This window comes from Mastigoproctus giganteus, chromosome 12 (genome assembly GCF_048544385.1).
Source record: "Mastigoproctus giganteus isolate SK-2022 chromosome 12, ASM4854438v1, whole genome shotgun sequence".
Lineage (NCBI taxonomy): Eukaryota > Metazoa > Arthropoda > Arachnida > Uropygi > Thelyphonidae > Mastigoproctus > Mastigoproctus giganteus.
Window position 1 is genome coordinate 135,132,524 of NC_143586.1, and position 19,482 is coordinate 135,152,005.

A 19,482-nucleotide genomic window follows, 5' to 3' on the forward strand; every position below is an offset into this window, starting at 1 on the left:
TAACAGATTCCATTAGTAGAAACGCAGCTGGAAATTGTTTTTATTGTTTTATGGTAGTAACCTCCAAAAATGTGCTTTAGTAAAATGCGAGGTGTTAATTAATAGTGTATCTCGGCCTTTACGGTGTTATTTATTCAGTTGCTACACGCACGCAGCTTTGTTTATGTGTATCAAGCGTGCCTCCTCGTTTTATAATTGTGCTTTATTCCCTAAAAATTAGTAAAATACTTAAAAGGTGTGAAAAGGAAGTGTCCTGGCTAAGACACTGCAGATTCAGAGAGAAAAAAAAAAAGAAGCAATATCGATAAACAGAGGCGGACTGGGTCAAAAATTCTTACCCGGGAAAATTTATAGTGGCCTCATACTACGGTTTATGGCCAAAATCACACCGACCTCCGGCCCACCGTGGTTTCCCCCGTAAGGCTTATGGCCAGTCCGCTTCTGTCGATAGAGAAAAAATATGAAATTGTGAAATGCTTTGAGCGAAATGAAAGACCGTGTGATATTGCACGTGCTACAGACCTAAATGAGGCAACGCCGAGAATTACAAAGAATGCAGAGAAAATAAAAACAACTTTCATAGCGGGAACAACTCAAAGTGTAATTAAAATCCATTAGATTAAGACACAAAGAATTGTAAGAGATGGAACGGCTGTCATCTGTTTGGATAGAAAATCAAACAAAAAACAAGTTTGCTTACGATAGAAGCAAAAGCATTAGTAATATTTTATTACGACTTACGTATTATAATTTATACTTACGTATTATAAAATACGTAAGTATTTTATTACGACTATTTTATTTAATATAATAAATTTTTTACGAATAAAATACGTATTTTATTCGTAAAAAATACTTTTTTAGTATTAAAAAATACTAAAAATACTTTATTATAATATAATATTATTTTTATTACGAATTTTAATCGTTATAAAATACGTAAGTATTTTTTAACGATTAAAATTACCCGATTATTTATTGTGTTTGGTAATGTTTTGGTTCCAAATGTGTGTTCAATCTTCGGTGGTCGGCACCTAACCCTACTTTTCCCATAGGGCCTGTTGTTTATATTGCACGATTTTGCATTGCACGAGGATTTCTAGGAACGCAACTATCGTACTATACGAGGACAGACTGTATTTGGAAAACAATTATAAATTAGATAGTCTACTTTACAAAGTAAAGTAAACTCCATTTGCTTTGTAACCCTTTACTTTGTAAGGCAGTCTATCTAATTTGATTATTATTTGGATTACTAGGAAAAGCTTTTATGCTATGATGCTCTAAGTGTACTCATGCACTGTGATTGAAGAGATCAAAAGCAATGCCTGTTTTGTCAAATACTTAAATAATAAAGGAGAGCAGAAAAAGTAATATCTAACTTAAGCTACAAGGGACATTCAATAAATTATCTACCTACCTATGAAGGAAATGAGATAGAGGCAAGAATCTTTTTTTATTTTTCATTGCAACTCCCCTGAACTTCAATACACTTATTCCATTTTGTTCGCAATGAGGAAATACAAGACAAATAAAATTCTTTGTTCCATTCATCAAAGAATGCAGAAACCGCAGACTTCAGTTCATTATCATCAGCAAAGCAACATCAACGTACGTTTTACTTGAGGCGGTGAAAGAGGACATAGTCACTGGGGTGTAGATCCGCACTGTAAGGTGGGTGGTTAAGTTATATAAAGTCACAGCCTCTTAAAGCAGCAGCAGCAGCAGCATGTGACCTGTGTGCTAGTGTGTTGTGCTAGTGTGTTGTCCTGAAGAAGCAACACACCTCTGGAAAGTTTGACATCCCTTAGGTTGTACAGTAGGGATGCATATGAGTCCCCAGTGACTGTCTGCTTGTGTTCCAAGTAGTGAATGTATGAAATGCCCTCAGCATCCCAAAAAATGGTGGCCATAATCTTGCCAGTTCAGGCAAGATTATCAACAACATTGTTCTAAGTATGGACAAGCAGTGCAAAGCCTGTATCGACATTAGGGGTGGCCATATCTCCTACTGAGGACCACCTCTTCCCCTTGTCCTATTTTTGGCAGTGATGCATCTGTATCATGGCAACCAGTGCTATGTTGCCATTTTTGAATAAAGTCCCTCTGTGCCGTTTTGTTTCCGTTGTTGTGTCGGTGTTGTTTCTTTCATCATTTCTGTACCTCACGAGGTTCCTCTGGTATGCTTTTCCCATCTACAGGCCACTCCTGTGAGAAGCTACAGATGAAAACCTGACTGGTCCTTAAATTTTGCACACCAGTATAGTTGAGGCATATGATGCAAGAAAGCAAGCATATACAGCATCAGCCAAAAAAAAAAACCCCTTCCCATTTCGGGTCCATCCAGTCACTCCAAATGTTTGTCTAGTTCAGCCTTAAATTTATTTAAGCTATCGATTTCCACAACAACAGCTGAAGTCTGTTCCAGCAATCAACTACCCACTGGCTAAAGGCAAACTTCCGCACATCTATTCTACAACTGTCTTTCCTCAGTTTGAATCTATGCCCCCTCAGGTTCTTAATCTGAGCAAGCAGAAGTATCACAGCAGCATTGAGCCTGCTCAAACCATTCAAAGCCTTATACACCTCAATCAGATCACCATGCAGGTGCCTAATCTCCAGATGCTGCAATTTGCAGAACTTACGCGCTTTCTTCGGAAATTTTCTGTTTATACTCCGGCACGACAACCAAATCAGTAGAGTTTACAATAAATCATCAATACAAATATTTATCGTATTTAGTAGTCACGGGCTTGAACCCTGGTCCACTCAAGGAACGCTAGCTATGCATTCTCCCTCCTGACCACTGGGCTACGGCACCCCTTTGTTCCTCCCACCAATCTTGTTGCCCTTCAAGACATTTCTGTAGCTAGATAGAAAATTGCACAAATGGCCAGCAGCAAATGCAATAAATATTCTGTATGGTGCGTGTGCTGATCACGTGTGGTAGATGGTTTCACACGAGACATCCTTGGTTTGGAAGAGGTTAGCAAAATCCAAGCCAAGCCTAATTACCCATTCGGATAATTAGGCTATTGGCTAATATAATAGTCTGCTACTTTCTCTACCCAATCAACATTAGTGACTGCAATAACATCATTTGGGAAGTTGAATTTGTGTCATTTCTGTTTCACATTTTCATGACAAATTCGGTAAAATAGCGGGTGTGAATTGGCCATACTGTGGCTAATTTATATGGTCTAATATAAATAGTATGATTGAAACAATCAGAAATATTTGATTACAAGCACTCGTTTTATTGCAATGTTTGATTGCAAATACTTGCATTGTAGCAATCATACTTGAATGATTGCAACAATACAAGTATTTGTAATTTGCCACGGTTGGTAGCTGCAGATGACGTCGCATTTTTCGTGGCTGATCAGATTTACTCAGTTGAGGTGCCCTCAAGGATGTTTCACATAAAAAAAAAAAAAAAAAAAATTCCAAGACATCCAGTAAAAATTTATCTATATTTAAGAAGGTACAGAAAATCACAGATTTTTATTGCCAGCCAACAATTAATGTAGCCTTGTTATTGTTGAGATGGACTTCACAGGTACAGCACCACCACTGCAGGGTTAACTAAAAAAGTAAAAAGGTACTCATATATGAAAAATTTCTGTGTATGTGTTTCAGTCAGTACTGTAGATAAGTGACATATAACATCCATACGTATAGTGATTGGTCTTTAGTTGTGTTTTTCCATGCATCTTAATGACTAATGATGCATATATCTCAGGGATTGGCCAGCTGTGGCACTGATGCCAGTGGTAGTACTAGCAAAATGTCACCACAGTATGATATCATCTTTGCAAGGCACGACAAAGCTAGATAGATATGAATGTTCCAGTTGAAATTCAAAGTAATACTCCTTTAATGCATTTCAGAAACTTTCTCACAGATTAACAGCAGGAGTTTTTGTTATAAATAGATGTTTGTTGTTGTTTGTTTGGTTTTTAGGAGCATTAGCAACTAAGGCCATATTGCTCCGGGATATGCGGTGGTCATTCCCTGACCTTTCCGCATTCTCTGTATTTGGTGGTGACGGGCTCGAACTCCGGTCTAATCAAGAAGCGTGTGCTACGCACTGCTGCTCCTTCCCACCTGGCTACGGAGGCGCAATAAATAGATCCTAGTAACCTATATCTTACACCAGTGAACACTGCAGACCATTCCTGAAATAGGAGAGTTAACATATGCATGATTTAAGTATGTTAACGGAGTGTATATGAGGTGATCAAAAAAGTTCAGGGATTGAATTAATATTTCTGGAATGATAATATTTACTGTTTATTTTGATGGCTCTCTGTCAGAGTAGTCTCCTTTATACGATATGCTGATATTAATGCATTTTTGTTCCTCATTCTGAATAATTTCCTTAATCACTTCAAACATGTGACCTTTTAAGGATGCTTCAAGCTTGGGAAACAAAAAAAAAAAATCACAGGTAGAAAAATCTGGTGAGTAAGACAGGTGAGATACCACTGGGATGATATGCTTCATGAAAAATGCTATGAGTGTAGTGGGGTGTTGTCATGATTTAAGTGCCAATTACTCGAAGCCTGCTTTTCCTGCTGTTTTTCTCTGAACGGCATGATGCAGCTGCAATAGAACTATTTATAGTATTCTGGTTCAGAGTTTGACCATGAGCAACAAATTCATAATGAACAATTCCCAGTGAATCAAAATATATTAAGCATGCTCTTCACATGTGATTGAGATTTACTATATTTTTTGGGCTTGGGGAAGACAGTCTTCCGTTGAGATATTTGGATGTGTTTTTCCAGTCACAGCTGTACACCCACAATTTGTCAATGGGTGACAAATCATGCACATAGATGAAGATTGTGACATGCAAGAACTCTCTGTGGTCATCAGTTAGGATGTGAGGCCCAAACTTGGCTGAAGAATGTTGCAGTTCCACACTTAGTAAACTTGATTGATATGCCCCATGTTATGATACATTTATATTTTTGTGAATTATTATTATTATTAGCCATACAGTCTAAGGAAGCCTGAGGCTTATGCTGCACTGGCCGAGAGAAAGAACACGAACGAACGAACAGGATCCTGGGTGTTAAGCCCAAACTCACCAGATGTGAGCCCCTGGGGCTATATGCCTGACTGCATATCACAAAGTTATAGGTATCCAACGAGTTTGAATATTAAGAAGTGGATTCAATATCGATTTGAGGTGATTAAGGATGTTCATTGTTAACTAGTTGTACCCAGCGTAACCTACGCCATCTTTCTGATGATGGCATAAACAGTTTAATCATCTAGATCCTTCAGTGTGTCTCTATTTGCAGCTGATTTCCTGTCCTCTCCAACAAATATTGCAGCAACCTCTGTTTTAGATGTAGGTGTATTATATCATCTATTAACCAAACTGACATGCAAAATGATAGTGTTACCTGTAATGTTGCACAAATATTCCCACTTGGAGTGGGCAACATGTGCAATTCCATGCCAGTGTTGCTTGACATTCCCAGCAACTAGTGGCATACGATATGTTGCACAAAAATTTCCCCTATCTGAATGCACCTTTTACTGAAGTGACATGGATGAAATTTACTGTTGTTCATTTGCATTATGCTTTATATATGTGGAATTGTGATTTTATGATTCATGTGCTAGTTTTGTTTTTTACAAATATTATAATCAATTTCTTTGGTTAAAATTAGGGGAAAAAATAAAAAGGAAATAGAAATTTTTCAGATAACAGGACTTCTACAGTTTTTTTATACTTGCAGTGTTCTGGGGGGGGGGGGAATAAAAAAAATAAAAAGTGAAATAATAATAATACATGGCTGTGTTATAGGATGCTCAATCTTTGTGTGTAAAAAATCAATCTATCCAACTGCTTAGATTAAGAAATACAGTTTTGTTTGCTATTTCCACTGCAGAAAATTATATTTCATAATGGGTATAAAACAAAAAAAAAAAATAAATAATACTTAAGCATTCATATTTTTTATCCCATTAATGTAAAAATGGCAGCTTGATTATATATATATTATGAATATTTTGCGTGTGTGTGTCTTTGTTATTTGATACTATGAATGCATGATTTAGAATTAAAGTGAACATAAATTGTTAATGGGGTGAGATTGAGATATATGCTGATATTCAGTCACATTAAAAACTTATATATATGCAAAAATCACTGGTTGTTGTCACTTATGTTACAAAATTATTTTAAAAAAAGGTTTTTACTTTAAAAAATATATAGTTATGTTAATCAATAAAATTAAAAATATCTAGGGTTTTTCGATCAAAATTGCAAAATCTCCAGCTTTTTGAAAGTCAGCAGTTTGTAGCTTTGTACATCCATTGTTTTTGGTCTATACTTCATTGGCTAAGGAAATTTTATCTGCTCCTACTTGCTTAACTTTCATGACAGAGGGTATAATCACTTCCTTTTCACACTGTTCCAGGATACATCTCTAAAATCTGTTCACCTATAATTTTATGCTGTATTTTCTTATTGCACTCCATTTATTTCAAAAGCAGTATAATTAGTTCTTGTAATCACTTTATTTTTATATCAATACAAATTTTTAGTGTATGAAACAACAGAAGAAGGCTGCCAAGAAAGAATACTTAGAGAAGTTGCAGAGAGAGACTGAAAGGTTGCGAGAAATCCTGCTTTTCCAAGAAATTGTGAGATGTATGAAAGAAGCAGATTTGCGAGAAGACTTTATTGCTGGAAACAACAAAGCTGTGGTAATGATTAATTTCATATGATTCTGTAAATTAAATTTTACTTTTGTTTGTTAGACAAGTGAGGAAACATTTTAGATGTTATAGCTAATCCTACCGTAATGTATCATCTTATAACACTTGTATCAAGTTTAATGCATTTTAATTTGAATATTAAGCTGTAGTTTTCCAGATACCTGTCTAACTACAATAATGAACTAACCCTACATTACTATAAGAATTCAAACTATATATATACAACAATTTAATATATAAAATTAAAAAAAATAAAAAAACCTCAATTATTTCAAAAACTAACTTACTATGATTGAGCTTCAGAAATAAATTTTTATAAAATCAATTTTATCTAGTCCCTCTGCTCTACCATCAGGAAGCTGATTAATTACTGAAAATAGATCTTTCATGTCAGTGACAAGTTGGTGGGGATTTAATTTCCCTATTCATGAGAAAATTTTCTATTATTTGTTATTGTATACTTATACCATTATCCAAATTAAGAATCAGATGACATGTATTTTTTTTTTTTTGCAAAAAATATTATTTTACCAAAAACCAGTTGATTATTGGCATACTGATGAATGCCTGTATACTTCATCAAATTGTCTTTTCTGAATGGTACTTGCCTCGTATTAGGTTTCAGTTTCTTGACATGCCAAAACAGTATGCCACTTGTTTTAAATTGAATAAGTGAGAAGTGACAGAATTCCATCAACTTTATAAAATTCTGAAAAAAATGCAGTTTTTTGCAATTGTCTTTAGCTATTAGGATTGGCTAAAAACCAGCTGTTGTGTGTAAGGTAGGTAGCACACTCCATTGAAGCATATGAAAGCAGAATAACTGCTTGGTTATCAGTATTTGGCAAATACATTACTTATATTGTTTCTCACTTGACTGAAATCCTTATGGAATAAGTTCTAAAATAAAAAAAAAAGAAATCAAAATAATTAAATTTTAAAAATTCACTATTCTGGCAGAATCTTAAATCTTAATTCTGTTTTGCAGCAACTATCAGAGAAAGAACTTGAACTTCTTGATGAACTCTCCAAGCATATTTTAGCTGAATATTTTAAAGAGGGCTACATTTTTGATTTGGAAAAAATAACTTCAGCAGCAGAACACCTCATTAGTATTATAGAGGGAAAGAGCAAGGACTTCCTAGGTACAAGTTGTATCCTTTAGATAAACTAAAACTTTCAGATTGTTAGAAAAGTATTTATTTGGAAAGTTGTGCATAATTTAAAGTTAATTCAGTATGAAGTTTTAAAAGAGGAAGTTCAAAAGAAATATCCTCAAAGTTCTGTAAAATATCCTCTAAAGAAATATCCTCCAAGTTCTGTGTTAGGTTCATATTTGAAGAAACTGTTAAATATTCTAGCAATTCAGTAATGTATTTTGTTTTATTGACTTGGGGAAAAACAGCTAGAAGAATGAGCCAGTGTTTATTAAAAGAACTGGAATGTTGTATAGGTCTACATAAATTAACTATTTTTATCTAGTAAATCAAAAAAAATTGTGTGTGTGTGTGCTGAGTACGTATAGCAGAAGTTAAGTGAAACTTCTTTAGAATCTTTTGAAATGTTTATTATTTCAGTGTTACAGTGGTTTAATATTTTACAGTTGTTTTCCAAGTTTATTACAAATTTCTTCAGTGTTACAGTGGTTTAATATTTTACAGTTGTTTTCCAAGTTTATTACAAAGTTTTTACAGATCTCACCTTTGTACTCAATAAGGATGGTTTCAGTGGTTGCATTGCGCATATACATGTTCTATACGCCTACAACGCTCACTATTAGTCTTCAGCATGTTGAATTATAAATTTTTTTTCCATTGAAAGTTTTATGGAATGCAGTAGAGAATGGCGAAAGAAATATTTTGATTTTTAAATCAGACTGCCAGAAGTTGAGATATAGAAAATGTAAGCACGGCACTTGTGTGAGTTACACTGTCGCCACGCCATAGGGGTACTGATTGCATCATGCGTCACTGCTATATATGCCATACATCATTTCATGGCGATTTTTTTGTCAGTCTACAGGTGGAAGTAACTCCCATGTGAAAACTGCTTGGGGCATGCCAAAAGAAGTTTTACTTCAATAATAATGTTAAAAGGAATATTAAGTCAGAATAGACACCCTTCATTAAAACTTTTAGATGCTCCTACTGTAATACAGTTTGAGTTTTTGAATGTTGTATTAGATGAGAAAATGTCTTCCCTTGAGCATATTAAGTGTGAATGTTGAAGGTTATTTCCTGTAAAGTTAAGAGGGACAAGAATAAATTGGGATTTAGAAAGGTGGAACATTGAAATTTTTATATGAATGTGTATTTATCTTTGTTTTGACTTATGGTGCAGTAGCCTGGAAGAATCATGCGGAAACAGTGGTAATGATTTAGTATTTGGTTTATATATAAAGATTTGTACTATCAACAAAAATATGAGCTGGAATACCTTGCAGATTTGCTGATAGCCAAAAATAGCATTGTTTTATAATACTATTAAAAGATAATATTTGTAGTATAAGGTCACAGGTAGGCAATAATCATAGCATTGAAAGAAGTTCGGAGAAATTAATAACTAAAGCTGAATTGAAGAATCTGTGGGAAAATACACGATTCACTTCAGAAAATGGTATAACAACACCAATTTAATTCTGATGCAGTTAACTTGTGCTCAAGACCTTCTTTATATTTCACTTTGGAAATATTTATTTTAATTGCACACATGGCTCTATTAAAAATAAATTTTTACAGCTATGATTGGAAGAAAGTAATTAGTGATTTTGTGATGAATATTATGCTTATAATGTTTGAATGTCCACAATATAAATGGATTTACGTTAGTTAGGTGTGTTAGATCTGATTCTGCTCAATCTTAAGTTTGAGTTTTTCATGTTTTGCAGTTGCTGCATTTAAAAGGTAAATATCGTTATTGTAATTCGTGAATGTATTTAAGAATTTTGAGGTAATTCATATTTCTGTTCCACTCTAATTGGAGTCCACCATTTATTGATGGAAATAAGTACCCCATTGATGCCGACCGGGCTAGCCGGGTGGGTAAAGTGCCTGCCTAGCAACCCAAAGGTCGTGGGTTCGATTCCCGCCTTGGGCTTGGGATCAAAGTACTGCAAAAACCTTGGGAGGTGCATTATGGCCACAGAAGCCTATGCGCCAACTTCCAAAAAAAACCCATTCATATAGGAACTAAAGGCTAAAGAAGTATGAGAATTTTAGGAATTGGGAATTTTATTTTCTGTTATCAAGTTTAGTCTTATTAACATGTTTTACATTTTGGAAAATGTTAAAATGCAAGTGGAAAGAAGGAAGAAAAGCAGGTGATAGTGTATGCACAGGGAATTCTCTATGATCAAATTTCACATATCAACAAGTTTCTTCCTATGATAGCATTAATAACCCCATGTGCGTGTGAGAGAATTGAAATTAATGAGAAGAATTGGAGGTTTTAAACATAACCAACCACATGTTGCCCAAAATAATGGAAGTAAATTACAGATGTAACTTAAATTAAGAATATGTTAGCAGCATGGGTAATCCTTGCAAAATATAAATATAGTCGGTTCTGCTGTAACACGCATTTTAGAAACGCAAATTTGCTCTGATGCGACTGATATATTAGGGAACAATGCAATTTTCCCGTTGGCTCATGCACAATTTCGTCTGTGAGTAACACCAGGTGAAAACAAAACCTGCCGCCAAGCTGAACGTATAGTGACCTGCACAGCAGTACAACAAACGCACACACACAAACCCCATGTATCTCTTACCTCAGTTCACCCACATGTGTTATCCTACAAGTGTGTGTCTTGGACTGTTCCTCTCGCATTTGTTAACTTTTCTTTATAAAGAGTATTCATATAGCATCACACATATGGTGAAGTGTCCTGGTTCCAAGAAGCCAAGCAGTGAATGCAAAAGGAAAGCATTAATTATAGAAGAGAAACTTTAAATAATAAAAAGTTTTGAAAGAAATGAGAGAACGTGATATCTCCAGAGGAACAGGCTTAGATGAATTCACATTGTATATCATCAGAGACAATGCTATGAAAATTTTCACAAATAAATGAAAGCTGGTACAACTTCAAGTGCCGCAGAGGCAATTAGAACAAGGCCTAAAGAGATAGTAGAAATGGAAAGGTGCCAAGCATATGGATTGAAGACCACACCAAAAAAAATTGGGAGCAAGCTTTTTCAAAGTGAGGGAAACCACTATGAAGACCTCGAAAAGAAATTGCCAAATCCTGCAGAAGTGGCTCCTTTTAATGCCAGTAGTAGCTGGTTTAGTGGCTTCAAACACCGCTACTCTTTTCACAATGTTAAGCTGTCAGGCAAAGCTGCAAAGGCATTTCCACCTGTGGTATGGAAAATAATTGAAGGCTGCTACACATTGAATCATATTTTCAGTTTTGATGAAACAGGACTCTATTGGAAACATGTGCCTTCAAGACCTACATTTCTAAGGCAGAAGAACATGCCTCAGGATTTAAGGCTGCAAAATATCGCTTAACTCTGATCACCGCCAATGCCAGTGGAGACGTAAAGTTAAAACTAGTAGTGGTTTATCACTCTGCTAACCCACGAGCTTTAAAAGGAATTTGTGGTAGATGACTCTCATCAACCAGTGCAATACCACCACTTTGCTTATTGTAGACTTAAAGTGGTAAAACCCATGTTTAGTCTCCAGATCTAAGTTCCAGTCAACCCTTCCAGATCTCTTCCATCATGCAGTATGACTGATGACTTTTAAGGTTATGATGGACATCGTGGCAAGATCCAGTCTTCCTTACATTTCGAGGGTACAGCTCTAAAACGGTGTTTGCAGGCAGCCCGAGTTAGTACGCCGGTACGAACCTATTGGTAACTCACTAGGAGGCTTCCGGATCAGCTAGTGTATAACTTGCTACCTCTACTCTGCCAGATAGTGACTGGAGGGAGTCTGAGTAGTGTGTATGAGGGGGGCATTGTCAATGCAACGTTATGTCAAGGATCTGGGTATATTCTATACCATGTGTATGCCATAGCCAAAAATTTCATTACTTCATACAGCATGTCTCTCCCACTTTTCCTAGTAATAGAGTAACAAACTAATTTATCTGCTAAAAGATCTAAACCTCCCAAACACTTCCTAGTTCATTTCACAAATATATGTGGTCTCAGTTATAATCACAACGATGTCCATTTCCACTTGCAGTCTGCCAAACTCCATGTACTTTTTCTGACAGAATCTCTATTATCGGTTGATTCAACTGCTGCTCATCTCCGTTGCCCAAATAGGTTGAACTTGTGCTTATGTATGTTCCAATATTCCCTGTCAGAGACTTGGTAATTTGGAATCTCCTCTTTTCCATCTTCTCTGGCTTAAAATCTCTCTACCTCATTCTGTCAAATTCATCTGTTGTCTTCACCGTTCTCCCAACTCCACTAATCACTTGGAGTTTTTTGACTACTTCTCTTTACAACTTGACTTTCTCCAGTCCAACTTTCCTAACAGTGAAGTAATTTTCCTTGGTGATTTTAATGTTCACAACTCCAGCTGGCTTCCGTTTTCTAGTCACATCGACCCAGCCGGTCGAGATGCTGAGGCTTTTGCAATTACTAACGACCTCGCACAGATTGTTCATTTACCTACCAGAATACCAGACAATCCTAAGCATACAGCCAACATGCTTGATCTTTTTCTCACAAACAACCCTTCTATGTACACGGTCGAAGTGAGCGGTCCTTTAGGCACCTCAGATCACAACTTGGTGATTCTCTTCTCCAGTGGAGCCTTTATCTCATGGCTATTCCCAACCTCGTGTTGTTTGGCATTACAAGAAAGCAAAATGGGATGACCTGCGAGATTTCTTTTCTTCTTTCCCTTGGTCAGATTACTGTTTCAAAACTTCTGATGTCAAGTGTTTGCTCAGTTCATATCAGTGAAATTATTCTTGTAGGAATGGAATCCTTTATTCCACATTCCACTTTAAAATTTTGTCCTTTATTTAAACCTTGGTTTTCCAAAAAATGTGCTAAGGCTGTTCAAGAGAAGAATGTTACATATCATAATTGGCTTGTTTCCAATTCTTCGGTTTCATTTTCTATCTACACCAAGGCTAGCAACAATTGTAAAGCAGTTATTAATCAGTTCAAACTAGATTTTGAACAGACTAAGAGTAGAAAACTTGCTTCTTGCCCTAATGGTAGCTGAGCATTCTGGTCTCTTGCCAAAGCTATTGGCCCCCAAATTTTGCCCACCTCTGTCAAAACCAGATAGTTCTGTTCACTTCAGCCAAGGATAAAGCTGACCTGTTAGCATCCAATTTTTCTTCCAACTCATGTATTAATGGTCTTGATAAAATACCTCCCACCATTCCCAACACGCTCCATTCAATGCCTCCTGTGGTCTTCCGTCAAAAGGATGTCAGAAGTATTTTTACGAAACTTGAAGCTCAGAATGCTCCAGGTCCTGATGGTATTTCTCCACTTGTTCTCAACAACTGTGCTCCTGAACTTACTCCTGTTCTTTGCCTACTTTTTTTCACTTTCTTATTCCAAAGGTGTTTTTCCTTCTGCTTGGGGCGCCTCCGTAGCCAGGTGGGAAGGAGCAGCAGTGCGTAGCACACGCTTCTTGATTAGACTGGGGTTCGAGGCCGTCACCACCAAATACGGAGGATGCGGAAAGGTCAGGGAATGACCACCACATATCCCGGAGCAATATGGCTTTAGTTGCTAATGCTCCTAAAAACCAAATAACAAACAAACAAACCTTCTGCTTGGAAATTTGCTCTTATCCAGCCAGTTCCTAAAAAGGTGTGACAAATCCCTCCCATCCATTTATCATCCCATTGCAATTACTTCTACTCTTTCAATTAAATCAGTTAATCAGTTATACTACCTGGTTAAATCAGTTAACCAGGTAGTTTAAGAGTCTGATCAACGATTGCCAGTATGGATTCTGTCATTGTTGATCCACTGGTGATATTCTGGCTTATGTTATCCATTTATGGACAAATTCAATGGAAAAGTTGACATCTCAAAGGCTTTCGTGTTTGGCATAAAGGTTTCATAATTCTAAACAAGCTTCCATCTTATGGTTTGCCAACTGTCTTTTGTAATTGGTTACCCCTTTTTTCTCTCTGATTGCTCACTGAGGGTGATGGTAGATGGCTCTCTGTCTTCTAACTTCTCCACTAATTGCTGGTGTTCCCCAAGGTTCAGTTCTTTTCCTCTTGTATATTAATTACCTTCTTCCATTGACCGGAAATCCTATCCATAGTTTTGCCGATGATAGCACATTACATTCCAGTTTGAGAAACCTTGCCCTGCTCAATCAGCTTCGACTTCTCAAATATCTGCTGGCAATTCCTTAAATGCTGATCTCCACTGGGGCAAAGACAATAGTTGATTTCAATCTTTCTAAAACTCAGTCTTGTCTTATATCTCGCAAAAAGGATTCTTCTGCTCCTATGCTTATCTTTGGTGACACTCCGATTTCTATTCAAGATGATATATTTCTTTTGGGGGATTACCCTGATTTCTAAACTCTCTTGGTTTTTCTCTTTTGCTCTCGGCATTACTTTTCTTCCAAACAGCTGTTCACTGTACAAATCGCAAATATGCCCTACCGTGGAATATTGTTCCCACATCTGGCGCTGTGCCCCCAAAACCTCTCTCAGGCATCTAGATACTGTCTCAGACGTACTTTTTCTGCTGCATGCCTTTTCAACAGATACTTCCATGGGCACTGTTCTTCTGAATTGGCGTCTATAATTCCCACTCTCTCTCTCTCTCTCTTTCAAAACAGTCCAAACTCGCAGAACCAACTTTTCATCTTCCTCGTTTATTAATTCTGGAAGAAATGTATTTCCTGAAAATTAGTCTACAGAAGTTAGTCTAATGTCAACAAATATCTTCTTTCATATTCTCAACCTCCACCCCATGCATGGTACTAAGTACTATAGGTTCTAATACCTCTCGTGTTCTGGGTTTTCATAAAAAAAAAAAATTATAATAATGATAATGTGAAATCCAGCCTTTGTGTTCACTATAGGTCTAGCAAAAAAGTTTGGATGACTGGGCAAATCATCACTGCTATTTGAGTTGAAGCTTACCATGACTTTTTCAAGAATTATTGAACTTAGATTTAAAAATTCTTATAATTCTTGGTAATGCACAAAGCCATCCTCAGACATTGAATTCTCTCAGAATATCAAAGTCATCTTTTTACCGCCGAACACAACCTCCCTACTACAGCTCCTTGTCCAGATTGCGATAGCAGCATCTAAGGCGAACCATTCAAGATGTTAATTGCTGTAACTGAATGTGACAAGACACAAACTGCTATAGAAATTTGGAAGAGATTAACATCAAAGTTGCTATTGATATGATTGTAGAAGCCTGGAATGATGTAACAAAAGATTGCTTGCATCGTGTGTGTGGCAGAAACTTGTCCCTCATTTAATTCGCAATTTTTGAAGGCTTTGATCTGTTTTAATAGCCTTAAGGGCAACTAAAATGAATGAAAGCAAGTTGTGTTGCTCTTGCAAAAGAAGTTGGTTTCGAGTAATAGTGGACATAGTGTTATTGTTATGCGGTTCCCGTGGTTTCTTATAAATCCGTGTTAAGTACTCTGTTAACATTGCAAAGCCAGTCAGTGTGGGTAGTGTGTTGTTTGACTGGCCTCTTCGTTACTGGAAGGCGTGATCACCAGGAAGGAGCCTCCCAGCATCCATCCACTGCCATGAAGAGCCGGACCAGGGAGTAAAAAGACATGGGCAGTCCACACTCTGCAGGAGCAAGAGTGGGGAGGGGCCAAGGAAAGAGCAGAGAAGAAACAGGAAAGTAGAAGACAATGGGGATGACAGAGCATAGGAATCCCCCACCAGGCAAAAAGAGAGCAGGAAGAGTGCTAGGTGCAGTTGTGGGAGTCCTGGAGAAGGACTGTGGGTAGGGAGAAGAGAACTGGTAAAGTTCAAATTAAAGAGTCCAGGATCGTCACAATGGAGAATCATGGAGCAGTGTCAGCAGGGCTGGCCGCAATTTGCAGTTTCATGACTAGAAGTTTCTGGTGCTGTGTTGAGGAGGTTATCCAGGAGTAGTGTTAGAGAGTTGCAAGTGATGTCAGCAACAACAAACGACCTCCTTGGCATAACTGGTCAGTGCACGGAAGGCATCATTAGATTCCAATAACTTGGTTTCTTGCTGAAGTGAAGTAGTGTGGAGGTCTAGGAGTACTTGGGTTTTTAGGTCTAAGTATACGTTGCATGAGTGCATCACATGGTCTCAGTCTTCAGGTTCTGCAGGTACAGAGGGCATCCTCGACTAGGCTGAACTCTTGAAGGATCTGTGGCCAGTTAATAGGAAGGAAGCATAGATGTTAGGGAAGAACCAAGTGGAACATTGTTTGTTGATGTAGGTTACCTCTGGGAGTAAAAGTTTAGTAGTTGCACCAGTTGTGGGGTTATTCCAGTGGGTTTGCCATAGGTTTATCAATTCTAGCTATACATGTTTATGTTCCTGTTTAATATCAGTAAGGGTTTGAATAGTGAGGAATTCTGCTTCCTTATTCTTCTTAATAGCATGAGAGAGTCCGATAAAAGCAACGTCGAGGTCCAAGGGGAGGCAGCCTGTTAGTACCTGTAGGGCGGAAGTTGTAATTCTACATGCGCGGGTCATTTGCAGTACCATAAGTCATTGAATTTGCTGAATTTGATATTGTGCATGCACTATAGTCATTTGGTGTACCATACTGCAGCTCCATATGTGACGATTGGTATAAATACTGCTGAATATAGAAGGTGTTGAGTTGGTTCTTTAAAGCATGCTATCATAGCAGATAAAGCATGCTATCATAGTGATGTGATTTTTTATATGTTCTTTGATAGCTTGGATGTGGGGGATGAAAGTCCCTTGATGATAAGAAAGCTGAGTAGTGTGTGGGTGGTCCCTCAGGAGCCAGTTGTCGAGTATCATATTCCAGACAGCTGGCCCCAAGATGGAGCTCTGGGGACAGCCTCGGGTTAGATGTCAGGTGATGCAATGATATTTTGTTTTGATGATGCTAACTTTGCGGTTAGAGAAGTAACTTTTGAGGCAGTGGTAGAAATTCCAGGTACAGTTAGAGACTCTGGCCCTCTGAAGAACGCCCAGCCACCACACTGTGTCAAAAGCTGCTTTGAAGTCAATGAAGATTGCCAGTACATAAGTTGCATCCGACTGTTCTGCAACTTTGAGGGTTTTAGATAGAGCATCAATTGTGGACACCCTTGTTTGAATCCCTATTGAAGCGAGGATGCCAAACCACTGGCTTCATATCAGGATTGGAAGCGGGAGAGCAGCAGTCTCTCAAAAACCTTGCCGAGAATGGGAAGCAGCGCAATCGGGCGGTATGCTTTGGAGGTACCTGTAGGATCCTTAGGTAAGAGCCTCAGGTTAGCATGCTTCCAACGTGATGGAAAGTTGCCTTCAGTCAGACAGGTGTTGAAGAGCTGAAGAAGTATCATTGGAGATGTTGCACAGTCTCACCTTCAATAAAATCCAGACCAGGAGCTTTACCTTTTTTGATTTTTTTTTTTAATTTCTACAACGACTTCCTCCTCTGTGAATGGTTCTTCCAGAATGTCTGGCTGGAAGTTGGATTTTTTTGCTGCAATCTACCTGTGGATGTCAGTGTCAGAGTTGGTGTTGTCGTGATATATTAGTTCATCCAGAATCCGGGTTGATTGTATCTTCCCAGTGTGTAGTCTCAGATGAGTCATCACTAAAAACCAACCTTCACAAAATGAGCAATATATAAAACTAAATTAAATTAAAACAGGGTGACTATTGAGTGCCATCTTGTCAGAAAGCCAGAAGACAGCTATGATCATGGAATCCCTGCATTTCAGGTGTTAACAAAATCAGCATCACACCTTGACTAACAAATAATTTAATCAGCACATTGATGCAGTAGAATTGTATAATGATGGCATTTATATAATGAGAAAGTAGGTGGAACTAAGAGACCCCACAATAAATGCAAAAAAGAAATTCAGTTATTCAACAACCATATTGTGGACTTTTGAGGTTGGGACACTGCAGCCCCTCATATTCAGTTTTGTGGCATTCTGTGCTAGAACTCAATGCCCCCTGAATTTCATTCTCTCTCTCTCGAACATATATAAAATCTTAAACAAGACCAAATAACTAGATCGTATGTATAGCTTAGCTTAATTTTCAGCACTCACCTCATGAGGTTAATCCTATTAGGACCAATCATGTTATCAGAAAGTTTGGGAATCACACTTTCTTGAAAGTGCTTGAGGTTATCTTAAAAGTGCAATGTTTCAGAATTTAGACTTGTTGCAATGTTTTTGGAGAATCATCTAAACATAGTAATGCAATGCATGACTTGCCCATTTAACTGCAGTTAGTATGAATTGGCTCACATTTAATAGAAAACATTTTATATTTTGCACACTTTAAATTAGTGACTTTACAGACCAGTAAATGCATCAAATTTTGTTTCAAACTATGGAAAAATGCAATAGGAACTTACAAAATCTTTAAAAAAAAAAGCTTCTATAAAAGATGCTGTCTGTTGTTTTAAGCCTTTTCAGTGGTTTGCTTAAAATAGAGGGCTGCTTATCTGTTGAACAGCTCGTCACTCTGGCTACCCTTCATCTTCAGAAACCAATCATTCATTGTTTGTGATCTGATGAGGAGCGATCCATGAAATTGATATTGTGTATGGGGCATATCAGTCTATTTAACACAAGATTTGGGAATGCAATACTTTTCAGTTCGGTTTGTGCCTTGCATCCTCACTGATCACAGAAAATAGCACAGCGAGTTCTCCCTTTTTGGGATCATTATCAGCATGCTGACCAATGCTTTTTTTGTTCCATCATTACTACTGACTAATTGTGGGTTATGACTCAGAAACAAAGGCCCAGTCCTCAATGGGAAAACTCTTCTCCAATGCCCAAAAATGTCCTGGACAGTCTTAGTCAGGTCAAATAGCAAACCAAGAATCAGTTCTGTGGTGATTTCACACTACTATTCAGAGTAAACAGCTGGTAAGGCGGGGTTCTGGGAACTATATTTTTGTGATTACATCATGACAAAGCCCCTGCACATTTGGCACCATCCATTTAAGAATTTCTTACAAACCACTACATCACTATGGTTCCACATCCGCCATACTCATCAAATTAGCCCCTCTAATTTTTTTATTGTTTACAAAGCTTGAAGCCTCCTTTAGAGGTCACAGATTTATAACAACTGAGGAAATTATTCAGAATGTGACACAGGAATTATTAGTAATTCCGAAAGAAGCCTGTGAAGAATGCTTTGAGAAATTATAAGTAAGAGTATTGGAATTAGCATATACAGTGGCAAGGAGACTACTTTGAAGCAGTTCCATCTGAATAGCTGGTAAGCTTAATTTCCCAAATATTAGTTCAACCCAGAAACTTTGAAACTCGTCCTCTATTGTTAAAGGTTTCCATCTACTTTTCACCTTATTTGTTAAGTTCCGCATACTTATCTTGTCTTTATGAAAGTAAGATATGCATATTTGTAAAATTTTAAAATATGTGTAAGTATCATCTAAATTGTTTTTAATTTAAGATTATATTTAAAGGTTCACCTAATGGCTTTGGAATCTATAAAATTGCACCACTTCACTCAGTATCATATTCACTGACTCTGTGCCATTCTCACTTTACTGCAACCAAGGAAATATCACAACTACCTGCTTGATCATATTCAAGACTTG

The 19,482-nt window shown here is 37.2% G+C and overlaps 1 protein-coding gene across 1 annotated transcript in view; it reads left to right on the forward strand.

Moving 5' to 3' along the window:
• Positions 1-19,482, forward strand: part of LOC150077443 (caprin-1-like) — a 174,127-nt gene that overhangs the window by 43,612 nt on the left and 111,033 nt on the right. The window contains exons 4-5 of the mRNA XM_090386390.1: positions 6,568-6,729; positions 7,730-7,895. Of these exons, the coding sequence (XP_090242516.1) occupies positions 6,568-6,729; positions 7,730-7,895 (328 nt within the window). The remainder of the gene's footprint in view (positions 1-6,567; positions 6,730-7,729; positions 7,896-19,482) is intronic.